Below are 20861 nucleotides of genomic sequence, written 5' to 3' on the forward strand. Positions count from 1 at the left end.
AAGACGACAGGGTTAGGTTTAACCATGACGGTGTTCTAAGGTCCACGTGAACTTCTGTTAAGGAGCCCTGTGGACCGTTTGGAAGAATCCATGCTGTTCAAAGCACTTGAATGCTTGCTTCATCCTTTTTGTTGTAGCATGGTAGTTTTGAGAGCAGGGATAGTTTAGCTCATTTAGATCTTTGTAGCATCTAGCACAGTACCCGCGTATGGTGAGTACTCAATTATTAGAATTAAATTGAAATACCTACAGTAGAATTTGTATAAAGAAGACTATAAAGTGAGGGCCAGGAATTGGTGCCTTTGGCTGGATCATTGTATTTAATATAGTGAGTTTAAGGCCAGCTTTTCTCTGGGGGTGTACTCTAGTAAGGCCTTTGAGGTCGTATGCAAAATTTTATGTGGGCGTTTCTCTGAGAAGATGTCAGCAGTTTTTCTCAGAGTCTTAAAAGGGTTTGGTCTAAGTTAAGAACTACCAATTTAGAGGCAATCCAGAGGTGCATAATAAATACTTTTTAAAAGATTGGACAACTTTGAAATTGTAAATTTCTGTAAAAAGCTTATTTTGAAAGTAAGTATAAGGATGGAAAATCTGAAGTGGATAGTCACCCGAGGGTTTTTTTTTTAAACCACTGTTTAGAAGCATTTATTGTAGAAAAATGCCCAACATTTTATCAAAGGTACATGGAAAATTTGAAGTTAAGGAGAGAAGTATAGGGAGAAAAGTGGTTAAGAGTACAAGATGAGTCAGAATGTTTGGATTTGAATTCTGGCTCTCACTGAAGCTGGGTGACCATGGGACAGTCGTTTAAGTTATTTAACGTCTTTCTACTACTACAGGTTTCTTATCTGCAGAAGGGGGACAGTAATAGTTCCTATCCTGTAAGATAGCTATGGGGATTACATGCACAGTATTTGGCACACAATTTACTAAGCATGTATTATGTGATAGGTATTTATTCCACAGATGTACATAGAACCCCCATTATGTGCCAGGTACTATTCTAGGTGTTGGGTACACAGCAGTGACTAAAACAAAGCACCTGACCTCATGGGTGGGGGAGACAGACTGTGCACAAGAGCTGAGAATAGTAAAGCTAGCATTGGTCTTTTGTTGAAGAAGTTTAAGATCTGAAATGCCAGAAGTACTGTACCAGCTGTTAAATGTGTGGCAAGTATCTGTAAATGAGTGCTGCAGAACCTTGCAAAAGGATACGCTATACCAAAATATTTCATTACAAAATCTACATTTTAATCATTTTCTTTAACATACATGGTTGACCTAAAAGGCCTCTTAATACCTTTTATTTTTAATAGTTTTTAATATGTAAGTAATGCTGCTGATCTGTTACTAAAAGGTTTTGGGATATGTTTTCTAGTAATGGTAATGGAGTTGCAGTTATCTAACCGCATATTGAGTTCATTTTTATGACTGATAGTATACATTAGTGAAAGTAATAGTGATATTGACCTTAGAACTAAATGGACAATTTTGGGCATGGATAGATCAGGTAGATGTTTAGATGTTTAAAAAATCATTTTTGGGCTTCCCTGGTGGCGCAGTAGTTAAGAATCCGCCTGCCAATGCAGGGCACACGGGTTCAATTCCTGGTCCGGGAAGATCCCACATGCCGCGGAGCAACTAAGCCCATGCGCCACAACTACTGAGCCTGCGCTCTAGAGCCTGCGAGCCACAACTATTGAGCCTGCGTGCCACAGCCCTGAATCCCGCGCGCCTAGAGCCCGTGCTCCGCGACAAGAGAGGCCACCGTGATGAAAAGCCCGCACACCGCAACGAAGAGTAGCCCCTGCTCGCCGCAACTAGAGAAAACCTGTGCACAGCAACGAAGACCCAATGCAGCCAAAAATAAATAAATAAATAAATTTATTTTTTTTAAAAGTCATTTTTGAGGATTTACTGATGGTTAGCATTTAACCCTGTTTAGTGATAAGAAAGAAATGTGCATCCCCAGATAGTTTTTAAAGAGAAGACTAAAAAGATGATTCCATTGTTCTCTAGTTTTCCTGTAAATTTGTTTGTGACACAGTACATTAAAATTAAAACTGTGGAGTATTATAGTCGATGACTAAAGTTTTGATGGGAGAGGGTTTTTATGGATTTTAGGGTTAGTTGAGTGATGAAAAGAAATTTCTAGGAAGCCTAAATGAAACATAGGAAGGAAAGAGCCTAGCATATTCAGAAAACTTTCTGCCTAGATTAGAGGATCCACATTGGAACTGGGAAATAAGAATTCATGACTAAAGTGTGACCTTTCATGCCAACACAAATGTGCCCATCTTTCTGTCTATAGGCTTGTGAATTGGATTCTTTGCCTCTCCCCAACTTCTGTCTTTGTAACTCAGAGTCATGATCAGGTCTTACCTTGAACATTTTCTCAGGCAAACTATCCCTGATTCTTTGTTGGACACATTGCTAGCCCTTCAGGTTCTGCATTGCCTTTATCACAATTTGAGTAATTATTTACTGTTCGTCTCTCTTCCTAGAATGTGAGCTCCTTGAGAATAGGAACTGCGTCTGTTTTGAACATTACACTATCTGCAGTACCTGGCACAGTGCTTGACGATCATTTTAGGTATTTTAAAATACATTTTGAATGAATGATGAAACTTGTGTTACCGGAAAATTAATCACATGTGGCAAAGGTAGAGAAGGAAAGCTGGGGAGCTGGGAGACCAATTAGGAGGTAGTAGGAGTAGTACAGGTGTGAAATAAAGGGACTTGAGCTGGGATAGAAGTTGGGGAAAAAGTCATGCTTGGGAAACTGAATTAAAGGAAAGAAAAGCGAATTTCCTGAGTGATCAATAAGAGAAATAGTGTATTCCTGAGTAAAATGTTTTTTTCTTGAGGATATAACTGGAACAATACCTTACCATATTTTTCTAGACACATCTATCACTAAAACAGCTAAAGGAACATTGGGTAGTGAAAGAGCATGAACCTCTAAGTCAGAAAGACTTGGCGTTATAATTTAACTTATCAGAAGTTGTTTCCTTACCTTTAAAATAGAAGAAGTATCTGTCTGTCTATTTATGGCTGCATTGGGTCTTTGTTGCTGCACGTGGGCTTTCTTGAGTTGCGTCGAGTGGGGGCTGCTCTTCGTTGCGACGCGCGGGCTTCTCATTGTGGTGGCTTCTCTTGTGGAGCACGGGCTCTAGGCGCGCGGGCTTCAGTAGTTGTGGCACGTGGGCTCTAGAGCGCAGGCTCAGTAGTTGTGGCGCACGGGCTTAGTTGCTCTGCAGCATGTGGGATCTTCCCGGACCAGGGCTCGAACCCGTGTCCCCTGCATTGGCAGACAGATTCTTACCCACTGTGCTACCAGGGAAGCCCTAGAAGAAGTATCTTAGTGTTATGATTAAATGAGACGGAATATGTAAAGGGCCTAGGGCTGTAATTAATTCAGTGTCATTTATTTTCCCATTTCTCATGTGTAAAATGTGGAAAGAGTACTTTATTGAGAATAATCAGTATTGTAGTACTGGCATTACTAGAGACTGCCTGCAGGATATTTGGCAAATCGTTTCATTTCTCTGAACTGTAGATTGACTCTTTTTCTTTAAAGTGAGGGTTTTGGACTAAACAGTATAAAGAAACTTGGAGCTCAGATGTGATAAATCTGCTGTAGATTTGGCAAGTGCTCTAATGGAAGTCAGAAGATAAATATATGTATCATATTGTGAATCACATTCTTTTCCCTTCGCCAGCTTCTGTTTTTGTAACTACTAGTCACGATCAGGTCTTACCTTGAACATTTTCTCAGGCAGACTGTCCCCAATTCTTTGTTAGGCTCATTGCCGCACTCAAGTTCTGCACTGGCCCTATCACAATTTGAGCAAGTATTTACTGTTCATCTCTCTTGCTGGAATGTGTGCTCCCTGAGAATAGGAACCTATTCTGTATACATGCTGTGTGTGTGTGTGTTTCCTATCCTTTAGACAAACCCAGAATATTGCAGGTGTGTCTTTGCTCCATCCAGGATCTCAAAGATACTTCAGGTTCTTCTGAGTTCAAAAATCACCATAATTCTAATTCATATTTATGGCATTGCATTGAAATATCCATTTGTGTTTGTGTTTGTGTTTGTCTTCTCCAGGCTATAACATTTTTAAGATTAAAATCAGGTCCTATTTATCTTTATACTTCCAGCACGTACCTGTAGTGCACTCACCTGTTACACTCTGTATATTCAGTAACTCTATAATTGGTTGAGTTCAGCTGAATGTGGATGTACCTGATACGTATTTCTTCTGGATGTACCTGATACATACTTCTTTCTCACTGTTACTGGTGTGGCTGCATGAAACAAGGAGTTGAACCATTCTGTGCCTTCTTTCTTCCCCCAATTCTTTGAAGCAGCATATGTGAAAACAGTATTTGAAAAAAGTTGTGGTTTTTTGAATAATTTAAAAAAAGCAGGATTCCCCAACTTATATTTTGTTTCCCAAGAAAAAAATATATTTACACACTGTTTTAGAAGAAAACCCACTATTGATTGTCTAGTTTGCTTAAGAATCTGAGACTTGAGCTTATTGAAAGGATTTGATGAAGTTCATCCACAGAACCAGTGAGGCGAGGAAGCACGCACAGACTATCTCGTTCACAGTCACACAGCTCCTGGAGAATGCTGGCAGTCCTGGCTGTAGACGTGGTCTTAGCTACTATACTTATACTGCCTGTAGGACTGTTGTAACAACCTTGACCAGGGAAGTTTAATTAAAATATCAGTAGTTTACATTAGCGGCTGTTTTAATTTTCATCCTGTCTCTTTTGCAAAGAATAACTTACTTACGCGCTTGAGTTCATTTACATTTCTGGGCTTTATTCTCATTTGTAATTATATAGTTAGACTTTGTAACCTAGATTCCTCTTAAGACTATGAAATACAGAAGTTAATTTTTTTAAGTATTATAGGTATTCAGTCTTTAGGGGAATAGAGAGAGAGTCTTTATTGACATTTTATTTCTTTAATTTTAACACTTTTCAAAGCCCTTGACTTGTTTTCTGGTTTTCATTTATATTTTGAGTTTCTAGAAAGAGAAAGTGTTACCAATTAGAGAAAACACAGATTTCAGAAGGGTATTAGTATTTCTTAGTAAATACACTTACTAGTTCATTTCTAAATTATAAAATTTTTGTCATTACAAAATTATGAATATATAAATACTTGTTAACAAGTACTGAGGGTGGGATGAATGAGCAGTAGCCTTTCTAGTGATTTACGTTCCTGTTGGCAGTCATTTGAACATGTCTTCTGAGGTGTTGAACTCTACTGTAGTTATTCTTGTCAGATATGGGTACACTGAAATGATCTGATAAAATCATTTTTATGATTTAACACTAACTTAAAAAAACACGAAATGAATATGTGAATATTCTGTATAAAATGGGTATTGTTTTTCATAGCAGATTTTTTAATATACCATCATTGTGTATAGACATTTTTCTGGAAACCTTTTTAAGACTGTAAAAGATGACTCCTTATAGTGTAGTTTTATTGAAGTAGAATGTTTCTAGTATTAAAATCTTTTTGAAGATAATTGCTTGCTGATCTCTTAAGCTGGATGAAAAATGTGGGTGGAGTAATCTTAAAGGGCATAGACTAGAGATGAGAAACAAATTGAAAATAATGTGCACAGCGCATAGTGGTGATAGAAGAATGTAACGTACTTGTTTTCCATGAACTATATTTCATCATTGTTGCATAAAGTCCCTTTTGGCCAATTTGGTGAATACTGCTGGGTCTTGGGGAAAAATCTTTTGTCTTTATTCAGTGAAATAATTGTAGGGATAGAGAGTAGTCTTTTTCTTGATTAGAAAAATCCATTTAGCTTTTTAAATTACAGTGATAATAGCTTATAATTACAGTAACAATAGTAATAATAATATCTTGGTGTTGGTTAATGATTTTTAGTGTGCCTCCAATTAATTTTAATGAATATCTCAGTGTGACAAAGCCATATATTTTACTTGCCTTAAAAAGCCTACTTAAATTTGTCACTGAAAACTATATGAGCAGTTACTGTGTGCAAGGCACTAGCTAGGTTTAGGAGTTTACTCTGAATAAGAGGTTTATAGGTGACTCATAGTGCAGATCAACCAGATCATAAAGAAGCAGAATTCCTTCCGCCTTAGGTGGGTAGGAAAGAGCTTGGGGAAGTTTGACCTGAGCATATATATAGCACATACAATAAACTAGGCACTTATCTTTCCTTTTTTTTCCCTGTTTCTGAGTTTAAAGCTCTGAAAGCCTATAAGCACCACAGCAGTTTGAAAGACCAAACCAGGCAGCCTTACAGAAATCAGATGTGGTCTAAATTCCTTAATCCCAGTTAAGACCAATCTCATAACTTACTCTTTGTTTTTGATAAATAAAAACTGAAGTGTCCCCTTGTTGTTCCTGGAGTATTTTGGAGTTGGACTTTACGCTGACATTGTTTGGCTCATAATCTGGTTCAGTGGCCTAAGTTCTAAATTTGGAGCAAGTTCTACCTGAGAATAGTGTTGCTTTGTATGACTGACCTTGAATTAATTTTTTTCATGGTGCTAATTGACTTGTAGAAATCAAATTTAATAGTTCATTCTTGTAAAACCATCTGTTCAAATGAGTCAGATTACATGTAATGCTAAGTATCTTTGTGTGTGTGTGTGTGTGCTGTAGATGTACAAAAGCAAAGGAACAGCTCCTTGTGTGTGCACACCAGATGAAACTGTCACGTTATCTTGATATGTAATATAGGTGGCATTTCAGTATTTCTTAAATCGGTAATTTACTCATTTTTCTTTTGTATAAATGTGGCAAATAGATTGTTTGGCATTAATGTTTTGTACTTGTGTGACTGGGCAAGTCACATAATTTTTGTGTTTTCGTCCCTTTTATCTGCTCAGTCTCTTTTATCTGTAAGATGAGGCTACTAATACTTGAGTATTAGTAAATAATGAGTAATTACCTCATTTGGTTGCTGTAAGCATTACATGAGTTAATACACATCAGGCATAGTTCCCGTTACTATGACTGCATGCAATCAACTCGCAGCATTTAGTAGTTTAAAACATTATTTTGCTTACAAATCTACAGTCCGAGCAGGGCTTGGCATGGTTAGATCTTCCTGCTCCACTTGGTGTCAGCTTGGAGCAGTATAAAGTCTGGGGACTGCAGTCACCAGAAAGCTTGCTTGCTCACGAAGCTGTCACGTGTGTGGTGCCTGGGCTGAGAAGACTCAAACAGCTGGGAGCTGGAACAGCTGGGGCTCCTGGCATCTCTCTAGCTCTGTGTACTTTCTTCACAGGATCTTTTTAGCACAGTGGCTTCAGGGGAGCCAGATTTCTTTATAGGGTAAGTAAGTAGTTCAGGGCTCCCAAGCTGTATGTCCCAAGAGAGCCAGGCCGAGCTGTATTGCCTTTGATGACCCAGCTGTGGAAGTTCTGGCAGTGTCGCTTCTGCAAGAGTTTTAGGACTGCTCAGATTCAAGGGGAGGTAGTATAGATCTCTCACTTTTTTTTAAAAAAAATTAATTAATTAATTAATTTATGGCTGCGTTGGGTCTTCGTTGCTGCACGCGGGCTTTCTCTAGTTGTGGCGAGGGGGGGCTACTCTTCGTTGTGGTGTGCGGGCTTCTCATTGTCGTGGCTTCTCTTGTTGCAGAGCACGGGCTCTAGGCATGCGGGCTCAGTAGTTGTGGCTGGCGGGCTCTAGAGCACAGGCTCAGTAGTCGTGGCGCACGGGCTTAGTTGCTCCGCGGCATGTGGAATCTTCCCGGATCAGGGCTCGAACCTGTGTCCCCTGCATTGGCAGGCGGATGCTTAACCACCGCGCCACCAGGGAAGTCCGATCTCTCACTTCTTGATGCCAAGCTGTAAGAAGAGGATGTGGGAAGGTGTGTGTATGGGGGTGGCTGTCTTTGGAAAATACAGTCTGACACAAGCGCAAAGAACAATGCAGGGCATATAGCAAATAGTACTTGCTAGCTGTTGGGATAAAGAATGGGAAATCAGATTTTAAAACAGCACCTTACTTTTGTGATACAAATTTTGATATAGTAAGTTACATAATCCCTTTTTTCCTTAGGATAAAGTCATAAGATGTAACAGGCAGGCAGTTCATAGTTTTCTTGAAGTGTCTGTTTCTTTTAACTGGTTCAGTTTTAGCTTTTAATTCCTTTGTTAATGCCTAGAATAAGGAGCAGGGCACAAAATCATGGTCTCTTCCAACAAAAGGAGGCGAGGACTGGTATGGATAATTGAAGTAGAGAGTTCACTCAAAGTTGTATCATATCAGGCATACAACTTCAGACTTCTCAAAAATATAGGATTGTCACTGGTTGACCAGCAACTGGCACAATTTGACATCAATAAGGACTTAACATCTCCTCCACAAAATGCCTTAGTCTGCCTATGATAGAATATGGTCTTTGTTTTAATTAATTGAATTGATTAGATTCAGTTTTTTGAATGAAAAAATATAGGATTGTCTGACATGTTTTGTACTGTTCTGAATTTTAATAATTTTGATTACAGGTATGGGAGAGACACAGACTAATCTTTGTAGTATTGAGTGGCTATTTTATTATAGATGAAAGGAACATCACCTTTTAACCAAATAATAGCTTACCTTGTTATATGATTAGATAAGGAATCCCCTGTGTGTGGTTATGTTTACCTACAATTTGGTAAGTACTTTGAAAACTATATAGTATACTTATTTCTATCCAAAGTTTATTACCAGTTACAAAATTAAGCTAAGTTTATAATGCTTGACCCTGTTAAGTGTTCCTTACTTAGACCAGTAGAATTTTTGTCTCCCTGTAGCTCGTTGCACTTTCTTCAGTCCATATGGGGAACCATGTTCCATTCTTAAAAAGTTAGAATTAGAGAATGTTTATTTTATAATAATTCAGATACCGTCTATGAACTGAAGGCTTCCTAAAGATTATGTGTTTTTCACTGATAGAACAAAAATAAAACAGCCTTGGGGAATTCCCTGGCGGTCCAGTGGTTAGAGTTCCGTGCTTCCATTGCAGGGGGCACGGGTTCGATCCCTGGTTGGGGAACTAAGATCCCGCATGCCGCGCGGCGCAGCCAAAACAAAACAAAACAAAACAGAAACAGCCTCGATCCTTTAGAGATTAAGGGGGTTCTTTTGTGGAACTTCAATCAGTAACTTCCAGATCCTGAAGAGAGTGGCTAGATGCCTTGATCATTCTGTTTTCCTACTGCATTTTTAAAGTTTATGGCACTTAATCTGTATATAATAGAACTCAGTGGTTTCTAACCTTTTAATATAAAAGTTAGTAGTTTGACAATTTTGAGGTCTGTTGTTATGAATTTTTATGTGGAACCCCAATGCATAAGATATATTAAAATGATATTTTATGAGTATTTTTTTTGTAAGTTCAAAAATTTAACAATTTATCACGTCAATCAGAATAGGAAATTTTTTTGAGATGAACTTAAATTTGATGTGAGGTTTGTGGATGATACAAGTTTATGTCAGTATTAGCATCCAGTTTTTTTCTTACTCTATTTTGGCTGCTTAATCTTGAAGATGTGACTTGTGGACACGGGCAGCTTGTCTTTAGTCTCCATATACACTTTAATTCTTCTGGCCGAGAACTATGAAAAGGGATTACCAGTATGGAAACCTTGTTTGGAAGATGCCATTACTTAATGGTTGGTCTTAATTGTCTTTACTTCATATCACAAATGCAACAGTGACCAGAATCTTTTTTTTTTTTTTTTTTTAATGCAGCAGGTTCTTATTAGTTATCTATTTTATAAATATTAGTGTGTGTATATATGTCAATCCCAAAGTGACTAGAATCTTAAAGTTATGCAATAAAACTCTTAATATTGTTTCACGCCAGCTCTTTGATTTGTTACCAGCCACCTGGCTAGTCCCCTAGCAGAAGAGAGCATTCAGCAAGTAACTGTGAGTCTTTTTGGAAGGCATTTAATTGGATAAAGCATAAGATATGGGATTTGCAGACCTAATTTTTATATGAATGGGCAAGTGGAGGCCTAAGTTAGGGTTGGAGAAACACCAGTGCAGAGCTGCAGCTTTGCTAATTAATGACGTACTTATAGGAAATTCTGAAATTCTTATATTTTAGTTTTTTGATGACAAGAGTAAATTATATTTGATTTCACATTATACGCTTGTATCCCCTTCAGGTCCCTGTCCTCAACCCTCCTTTAAAGTTACGCATTCAGTAGCCTAGAAAGAGAAGGACTCAAAGTTACCAAGGAAAATTCATACTCCAAATGAGTTTCCTCACAGATAACTGAAAAGTAGATTGCAGATAAGGCTGCCTCTACCCATTTGACCACAAACTGAATTTCAAATTCAGCAGTTAACCTTAGAATAAAATAAAAATATTCCAGGTCAGAAACATACTCTTCCCAATCTATTTCAGAGAGACCTTTAAGCCTTGCTTTAAATATAGTCTAGATCAGTGGTTCTCAAACATTTTGTTTGTAAGGACACCTTTGCTTTCTTTCTTTTTGTTTTTTTAAATTAATTTATTTATTATTTTTAGCTGTGTTGGGTCTTCGTTTCTGTGTGAGGGCTTTCTCCGGTTGCGGCGAGCGGGGGCCACTCTTCATCGCGGTGCGCGGGCCTCTCACTATCGCGGCCTCTCTTGTTGCGGAGCACAGGCTCCAGACGCGCAAGCTCAGTAGCTGTGGCTCACGGGCCCAGGTGCTCCGCGGCATGTGGGATCCTCCCAGACCAGGGCTCGAACCCGTGTCCCCTGCATTGGCAGGCAGACTCTCAACCACTGCGCCACCAGGGAAGCCCCACCTTTGCTTTCTTAAGTATCGAGGAATATGAACTATATCTCAGTAAAGCTGTTAAAAAAGTTACTGAAGAAACCATAGAGCTTGTTTATGGACGTTACATTTATCACTATTACAGGACCAAAAATCAAAACTGAGAACATTAAAAACATTTATTTAATCTAAAAAATAAACCAATTATATGTAACAGGAAGTTTGGTTTTCTATTTTTTTTTTTGGCTGCGTTGTGTCTTCGTTGCTGCATACTGGCTTTCTAGTTGCGGCAAGCGGGGGCTACTCTTCGTTGTGGTGTGTGGGCTTCAGTAGTTATGGCGTGCGGGCTCAGCAGTTGTGGCTCGTGAGCTTTAGAACTCAGGCTCAGTAGTTGTGGCACATGGGCTTAGTTGCTCCATGGCATGTGGGATCTTCCAGGACCAGGGATCAAACCCATGTCCCCTGCATTGGCAGGCGGATTCTTTTTTTTTTTTTTTTTTTTTTAACATCTTTATTGGAGTATAATTGCTTTACAATGGTGTGTTAGTTTCTGCTTTATAACCAAGTGAATCAGTTATACATATACATATGTTCCCATATCTCTTCCCTCTTGCATCTCCCTCCCTCCCACCCTCCCCATCCCACCCCTCTAGGTGGTCACAAAGCACCGAGCTGATCTGATCTCCCTGTGCTATGCGGCTGCTTCCCACTAGCTATCTATTTTACATTTGGTAGTGTATATATGTCCATGCCACTCTCTCACCCTGTCACATCTCACCCCTCCCCCTCCCCATATCCTCAAGTCCATTCTCTAGTAGGTCTGTGTCTTTATTCCCGTCTTGCCACTAGGTTCTTCATGGCCTTTTTTTTTTTTTTTTCCTTAGATTCCATATGTATGTGTTAGCATACTGTATTTGTTTTTCTCTTTCTGACTTACTTCACTCTGTATGACAGACTCTAATTCCATCCACCTCATTACAAATACCTCCATTTCATTTCTTTTTATGGCTGAGTAATATTCCATTGTATATATGTGGCAGGCGGATTCTTAACCACTGTGCCACCAGGGAAGTCTCAGGAAGTTTTTTTAAATGCAAAATAACTTTTCCAGTTAAAAAGAATAGAAGAGTGACATTGTTTTATATTTAATGTTTGGCTTAACAACTGGTTTCTCATATCTGCTTCTGCATTCAGCCTGGTGCAATGAATTGATTTGGTTGAGCCATATGAAGAAAATCTGGCCTCGTGCAGATATTTAGTTGGAAAAGGAAAGAGTATTTTAGTATACTTTTTAAGGTAATTGTGTGGCTATTTGATAATATACCAAAACTTGACAAGTGATAGTTTATTTGCAATGTGGAATCTGAAACCATGTCAACGAACTTTTCTTACTCTGTTACATTAGATCATGGTCTCTTCCTTCTCCATCATAACATAGCATCCATGTATTGCTTCCTCTGCTCCTGTATCTTGTCATTTAGCAAGCTGATCTTGTCAATGTTGATAGCCCTATTGACAGTGGTCACGTCCACCAAACATATGTTTTGCTTGGAAGTAATTTGAGTTATCAGAGAGGGGGCTGTTCTTGCATGTATGCGTGAACTGGCCTTTGAATCCTCGAGGGAAACCATTTTCATAAAATCCATGTAGTTAGTTACTCTAGACGTTAGGGTCTGGTCTGCCAGATAGTTTCTTAACAAGGCCCATGGAAAAGAGGAAAAAGGGAATGTTGTTATGTTAAAAATGTCTTACATCCTTCCCTAAATATTGCATAGGAATCTCTAACAATGTATGTGTGGTGTTTTTTTTTTTTTTTAAATTTACGGATTTTCTGTCATCCTGTGTGTGTGTGTGTGTGTGTACGCGCACACACACCGTTGCTTTAGCTTACTATTCCACAATAGGAGACAATTCCTTAGATAGTCTGCTCAGTTTCAGTCGGGCAATAATAATGAAAGAGATCTTTTAGAGTCTTGCTACTTAAAATGTTGTAGCAGCATCATCAACAAGGCGGCTCTTGCTAAAAACACAGTATGTCAAGTCTTACCCCAAACCCACCGGATCAGAATCTGCAATTAATAAGATCACAGATGTTCATATACATATTAGTTTGAACAGCACTGCTTCAAATTATTGAAACTATCTGAATAGAGTGAGGGCTTTTTCTGGCTTAGGTTTTCTTAAAAATACCAGGCTGCTTTTGTTCAGATTTTACAGAATCAGTAAGTTCATTGGGAAGGAGAACTAACTGAATGAAAGATCTTAATATATGCTTGAACCTAGACACAAGGTCAGGTGGAATGTCATCTTTTAGTTCTGAGCATCTTGTTATCCTACTATTATAGGAAGAAGAACACTGCTTTCTATGAAACCTTTATCTATCTCAGGGTCCTGTCAAAATCAGAAATTGCTTGTAACTCATCTCCTGTGCTCTCCTGCATCAGGACTGTTGTTGCCTTTATCAGTCTTAAGACTGGAGAGAACCACTGATTGCAGCATGGATCTGGGGCCAAAAGGTAGCCTGGAGGTTTAGGCTTAGACACTTTCTAGAAGTTGGAGGAGCCAAGAAGGGATCGTGAGGCAGGACTCCAGTTTGCCCTGCTGGGCTCTGGGAGGCTCTGTGGGGATGCTGCCCAATTGTGGAGTACCTCTTGAGTCTTCCGGGTTAGGGTACCTGCCCTTTACCTCCTCTGCCATTGCATTTGCAGCTTGTTGCCAACGGTAGACAAAGTGCATGTCCTTTAACACCTGCATTATGTTCTCCTTTTATGAGGATCCATAGCCACATGAAGTACTGTTTTTCAAGTGAATAATACTGCACGTAGACAATACTGCACTTAAAATTGTTAATATTTTGTTTGCCTTTGGAGTTAATTAGTATGGTTTATGAAAGTATGAACTTTACAGTTAAAATGTTTTAGACTATATGAAGCAAGTGATAAGGAAAATAGGTAACCATTTAGCAGTTAAGGGCCTCATGAGACTTGAAATTTCTAATGCTCAAGTAAAAACTCGTATTTCAGTATATACCGTACTTACAGTTTATTCCTGCAAAAACAAACAGTATATAAGTAGATTTTCAGATATTTAAGAACTGATTCACATTGGAGAGTTTTCTTGAGATTACAGAGTTTTAGAATGAAGTTTTAAAGTTGCAATTTAGAATCTGTGTATTGACTGGTAGATAGTTAGCCAGATGGACTTAAATACGTGAATATCCTTCAAAGGGAAATCTGAGACATTTTTCACCTCTGAAGCATCCTACAAAAACATTTTCGTTATCTTTGTAAAATGGGTGCATTTGATGTTAGACACAACTCATTATTAAGCTTATTTAAAAAGTTCAGTTTAATTCTTGGGTGTGAACAAATAAGGTTGTAGTGGTTACAGGTGAATGTTCTTATTTTTAGAAGGCATGTACTGAAATAATTGTGGTTGAAGTTTTATGTTTACAACCTGCAGATGATTGAGAAAAACAAATTATAGCAATATAGCAAATGGGACAGGGACTTCCCTGGTGGTCCAGTGGTTAACACTCTGCACTTCCAGTGCAGGAGGTGAGGGTTCGATCCCTGGTTGGGGAGCTAAGATCCCGCATGCCACGCAGCATGGCCAAAAAAACCCCCAAAAACGAAAAAACAAAAAACAGGACAAAGTGTTAATTGTTAAGTTCAGATTTAATTATTTTTATTAAGATATAGTTGATGATACAATATTATATACATTTTCAGGTGTACAGCATAGTGATTCACAACTTCTAAAGGTTATATTCCATTTACTAGCTATTATAAAATATTGGCAATATTCTCTGTGCTGTACAATATATCCTTGTTTATCCTAGCTTATTTATTTTATGTATAGTAGTTTGCACCTCTTAATCCCCTACCCCTGTCTTGCTCCTCTCCACTTCCTTCTCCCTACTGGTAACCCCTAGTTTGTTGTCTACATCTGAGTTCAGATTTAGAGATATTTTTCTGTGTTTTTGAAATTTTTTATAATAAAAGCTTGGGGGTAGGGAAGCATATCCCTTAAAAGTTAATATCAATTTTATAATTTACTGGTACTTAAATTACAAGCAGTTATATAGCTTTTAATGGATTTAGTCTGAAGCATTCTTACTGTTGGTCCTTCTGTGATTGATGCCATGTCCATTTAATTTCTCTGTGGAGAAGATACTGAAAAAAGAGAATTAGAAAGTGAATTGCTTTTAAGATGAAGGCAAAGTATATTACATTTTATTATGATGTGAACATTCAAAATTACTCAATTACTTTTACTTATTACTTTTATTACTAATGTAATAATTTTTTAGTAAACAAGAATTACTAACACGTAATACTTTGTTTAGTAAATAAAAAGTAAAAGGGATTGATTGGCATTTTCAGTCTTTTTGGTGCATAGGAGTTTAAAAAAAAAATGAGGGCCAGGAAAGTACTTCTTATTTAGACTTTGGTAAAATCAGAGAAACTTTTATTGCACTCAGATTTCTCTCTTCTGCCTATTATTAAGAAGGGAAAATACAGCAAAATTTCCCAACTTCTTTGAGGTGGAAAGAGGTAGGATGTGATAGCAGTTGTATTCTCAGATTAGTGAATAGGAGAAAAGATTTCAGATCAACAAGTGATTTGCAGAACTGTAAAGATTAATCTTTTGATTCTGAATTATTTGCAGTTGGAATCTATATTACTTTATCATGCTTCTTAGAACTGTGGAAGGGATGAAATGTGATGAGCTGTGTGTGAGTGTGTGTGTGTGTGTGGGGGTGTGTGTGTGTGGTTTGGTTTGGTTTGGTTTATTTTCTGTAAGGTATGGTGTTGGGGACTTCATGTCTGCCAAAAGTTGCTCAGATTATCCCGTATCTGGTTTTGAGGAACTAGCTTTTCTTGCCTTGATTTGCACTTTATTGCAAATAATATTTATTTGAAATTTAGTTTCAGAGAATAATTATTTGAAACTAAGTAATTTTAAAGCAATGTTGTTTTCTAATGGAAAATATGGTTTTAGTATGCTTTATGGGGCAGAATGTCAAGTGGTAATCTTAATTATTTATAAGATCATATTCATGTTAGTGAATTTCTAGGAATAACACAGCCTTTTTTCTTCTTTTGTAGCATAAGCAGTACTATAATGGATGTAGACAGCACAATTTCCAGTGGGCGTTCAACTCCAGCAATGATGAATGGACAAGGAAGCACTACTTCTTCAAGCAAAAATATTGCCTATAATTGTTGTTGGGACCAGTGCCAGGCTTCCTTCAACTCTAGTCCAGATCTGGCAGATCACATCCGTTCCATACATGTAGATGGTCAGCGAGGAGGGGTTGGTTTTGTCATTTCTTTTTTTCACTCCCTGTTTTCATTAGTTTTATTAATTTATAATTGCTAGTTAGGCTTTTTTTTTTTTTTTCAAAGTAATTTGGGATTGCTTTTACACAGGCTTTATTTTTTTCAAATTTTTTTTCCCCTTTTATTTACTTCCCACATATTTGATGGAATCAAATTAAATAGAACATATTATGTGTTGGATTTTAATTTGCTCTTAGGTGTATTACTTTGAAGAAATTAGACTTTCTACAATACAGTGGGAGTATTGTAAATGAATACTGTGTATTTCAAGCTTCTGATGTTTTGAGTTGAGGACATTTAGGAATTGGCACTGTTTGGGATTTCTGTTAGAGTGGTCTTAAGTTATCCCTGATGCTGAAATTAACTAGAGAAACTATTGGTACCAGGATTAGTATAAACAGTCCTGTTAAATGGCAGTCTGTACTCATTATTTGTGATCATTGATCATCTTTCCCAGGTCTTGTCGGAGCTGGCTGAGTTAGTATTGACCTGTATTCTTTCAGGAATCCATTTAGTTGTGTCAGTTCATATACTTTTTATTGAATAGTAAATAAAGAGCTAAAGCACATTAGGTGAGTCACAGTGTAATGGACCAAAATATTTATAAAACCGATAATATTATAATTTTGTTTCAACTTTATCTAGGTTTATGTCTTGAATAGTTAACCATACTTAGTATGTTTTCCAGAAATTAATGTCACATTGTAAGTACAGATAATTTATTAGGCCACACATTGCCTGTCAGTGTGCCATCACTTTTGAGATATACTGATACTAAAATGGTTAAAATCTTCTTGGTTTAAGTAAGTGGGTAACTGTTTCCATGGTGGTATTGATATTTAGATTGTATTACTGATCTTTTTTTTTTTAAACACGCAACCGTAACAGGCACTCCTAATGTTTTTACCAGTGGTGTTGCATTTGAAATTTCTTTTAAGAAATATTTGCTGTTATCACAATATGTTATAATGTTTCATCAGTCTTTTAGTTACTTGATAAGTAAACATTTGTCATATTATTAGATTTAACGTATATGGGGTCTGGGTAGACACCAAAGCGTATATTAATGAACTGTGCCCATCATATGGTATTTTCACTGCATAACCCAACTCAGTGGTTAAGCTCCGTTGGTAACAGTCTTTATTTCCCCCATATATATATATATATCAGATTTCTAGTGAAACTATCTTAGCCAAGTTGGTTTCTTGGTCATTACAGAGTTGCCTTTTGTGAGCCATTGCTTGTTGTCACTTGGTATATATCACTAAGGTAGTCTTTTGAACCATGGCATGATGCTTTTTAGTCACTTGACTTAGCAACTGCATATAGGATCCCAAGCTATGTAGGCGATCTCTTAGGAGGTATAGGAGAATTTCACATTTCTAAGTCTTGATCCTGCAAGTTGAGTTGGCACACAGCCTTTATGAGAATGTTTTCTGCCTTTTACAGATTTGAAGAAAAAATGGAGTTACAGTCTGAATGTATCATGCAATCACTGCACCTGCACGTATCTTACTGATATTACAGAGCTAGGCATGAAGTTTTGGTATTTCTGCAGTAACTATAAACTTGTTGAAATGGAAACCCCCTCCCCCATGTCATTTCTTGAATGCTTATTCATAAAATTACTTTATTACAAATAATAAGATTTTCTGGCTAATTTTAAGAGGAATGCTATTTTGACTTAAGAAAGGAGTCCTGATCTTTGAAGGACATTAGTTGCTAAACTACAAACGTAAAGGATCAGCTAAATGAAGAAAATAGATTCCAGTTATTTCTACATATCAGTCTTTGATATCTAGACTTAAGCTTTCAGAATGAAAGTGTGAATGAGAATTTGAAAACTTGATACTGCTAGATAAGACAGGAAATCTTGATCTAGTTTGTGCTTTAAAATAGAATAGTTGTGTCTACGGCCGTACCACCCTGAACGCGCCCGATCTCACCTACAATAAAGTAGTTGTTGGTTGGAACATTTTTTTTAAAAACGACCTCTTGGAAGGGAAATTAAAAAGAAATCATTTTAATTGTTTTTAAGTGTACAGTTCAGTGGCATTAAGTACATCACATTGTTGTGCAGTCTTCACTACTGTCATTCTCCGGAACTTTTTCATTTTCCCAAACTGAAATCTGTACCTGTTAGACAATAACTCCCTAATCCTCTCTTCCGCTAACCCCTGGTAACCGCTATTCTACTTTCTGTCTCTATAAAATTGACTATTCTAGATACCTCATGTATAGTGGAAACCAGCTGATTTTGATGACATTTTTAAAGAATTTTTATTTCTCTTCTTTCTACTCCAAGTGTTAAACTGTCATAATGGAACAGAAACAAATGAGGAAATTATTGGTAATTCTGCAGGATTTTATGTTTCTAATTACTGAAAGATGACAATTTTTCTGGAGCAGTAAGTTAGTAAGATCTAAATACTATATTAATTCCTGTTCTTTTTGTCATCCCACTCTAATCTTCGCCCTGGGAAAAACAAAACTGTCATATAACAGCTTAGAAACTTCTTTACCTTCCTGTAAGCTGTTTATGTTGCCATGTCATGTGGACTTTATATTTGAAGGATGAAATCAGGTGGAGTTTAGGTTTTCCTCTGACCCTTTCAAAGTGGGTAGACACTTAATTCTACATTAAAAGTTAAACTTACCATTTAAACACCTTTTATGAATATACCTTTTTTAAAAAGAATCATGAGAGTACTTTCTTGTATTTAAAAAATAAAAACAGGGACTTCCCTGGTGGCGCAGTGGTTAAGAATCTGGCTGCCAATGCAGGGGACACAGGTTCGAGCCCCGGTCCGGGAAGATCCCACATGCCAGCGAGCAACTAAGCCTGTGTGCCACAACTACTGAGCCCATGTGCCTAGAGCCCATGCTCCGCAACAAGAGAAGCCACAGCAATGAGAAGCCTCCGCACCGCAACGAAGAGTAGCCCCCACTCGCTGCAACTAGAGAAAGCCCGCACGCAGCAACGAAGACCCGACGCAGCCAAAAATAAATAAATTTATAAAAAAAAATAAAAAGGAAGAAAAATTTAACCTTTTTTGTTAAGTAAAATAGAATTGTGTTCTTCGGCTCATACTTCCGTGCATGACTGGATTTCAGAAACTAGGCTGAGCTGTTTTACTAATCAAATTTCAGACCCCTGTGTCCTCTTAACATAAGTCTTGGTAGGCAGGGAACTTCATCTTGTAGGATTTCAGTGGTTCTGTGAGATCCATTAGTGTTCTGTTTTCTTCTGTCTTAACTGCTTCTTATTTTAAAAACAGTTGCCAGAAAGAAATCTGTTTATGTTTCTTGATGCAGGGGTGCTTTTACATGTGTCACTTTATTAAGTTTACTTTTGTATATGTTCTTTGGTGTGTTGGAGGGAAGAGGGCCAGAGGGAGATTTTGAGGAGGGGGGATAATAAGATTATTATTCAAAGACTGGAATGAGTTACCTCTATGTTATTTAAAATGATACTTTTAGACTCTCATGGTTAAATCTGAATGCTGCTAGGAAGTGGAATCAATCTTAGGAGGTTACTTTGTGTTTTGATTGCCAATCTGGTATCTCCTGAACACAACATGAAGTTGGTCATATCTTTTGCAAGAAATGAGAAATATTTTATTCTTGTATTTGGACAGTTTATTGAATATTTTGTCCTCTGTTTATTAAATACCTTTTAACAGAGGAAATTGAAAATGTTAGCACATTTACTGTGGCTAAAAATTATAGGATACAAAATTATAGCCTTCATTTTAGACAGATCTTGAAAGAGCAGACTGATTTGAGACAAAATAATTATAAAAGACATTTGCTTCTCTTTTACATGTTCACATTTTGTGAAAAACTGAGCTAGTTTTTTTCCTAAGAGCTTAAAGGAACCATGAGATCATCCATTCAACCCCTTCCTGACTTTAGATTGTGTCTCTCTTATTTAATATAAAATCTTTTTTGTATCATTTTACTGCAGAAGGAATCTAATTAGTAAAAGTAGGCTTTTTTTCACTCCCTTTGAGCATGTAAATTATACTGCTTCCTGGCTCTGTATTTAGAGTATATTTGACTGGTTTTACTTTACTAATAGTAATGGAATTTTCCTTATGCATGCTTATTAGACTTTTACAGGTTGCATTGTATTATTTTGCAGTGGGTTTTACAGTTTACCTAAAGAAATTTTTGTCTACATTCATTTAAAAAGTAGCTTTTAATTCTGGGAACTCTAGGAATCATTTTATAAACATGTATTAGGGTCAGGAATTTTAAGTACCAAGGAGGAAATGTTATGACTTACAATATCTGCTTAACTAAAAGAAACCAGCAAATCTGTTGTAGAATCAAGATACGCGATAACATTCGTTAAGCATATCAAACAGCAGTAGCAGTGTTGTCTTGTTGTAAAATGATTTTGAGTAAAAATTGATCTCAGTTACTTTAGACTGTTTTTCTAGACTTCTAAAAAATTTTATTTTACACTTACTGTTTAATGATTGTTTCCTCAGTCCTGTGTGTATCTTTGTTCCGTTCTATAGGCAGTACATTATAATCTTCAGAGTGTGGCTCTATTTATAATTGTTCTAACCTTAGAAGAGAACAGAGCCTATATATGGTTTTTTGAAGGTAGTGGTTACAGTAGATTCATACTTCTTTTACTGATGATGAGGAGCAGTTTTCAGTGTTCAGTTTGATAAAAATAGAATCGGTCAAAAAATTGATATCTCCATGGTAGGAAAAAGATTA

The 20861-nt window shown here is 37.2% G+C and overlaps 1 protein-coding gene across 5 annotated transcripts in view; it reads left to right on the forward strand.

Annotated features, from left to right (window-relative positions):
- AEBP2 (AE binding protein 2) overlaps positions 1-20861 on the forward strand; it is a 74472-nt gene that overhangs the window by 5562 nt on the left and 48049 nt on the right. For all 5 annotated transcript variants that reach the window (XM_082351990.1, XM_082351991.1, XM_082351988.1 and 2 more), the window contains exon 2: positions 15894-16101. In XM_082351990.1, the coding sequence (XP_082208116.1) occupies positions 15894-16101 (208 nt within the window). The remainder of the gene's footprint in view (positions 1-15893; positions 16102-20861) is intronic.

Source organism: Balaenoptera borealis, assembly GCF_965194805.1.
Source record: "Balaenoptera borealis genome assembly, chromosome: 13".
Taxonomy (NCBI): domain Eukaryota; kingdom Metazoa; phylum Chordata; class Mammalia; order Artiodactyla; family Balaenopteridae; genus Balaenoptera; species Balaenoptera borealis.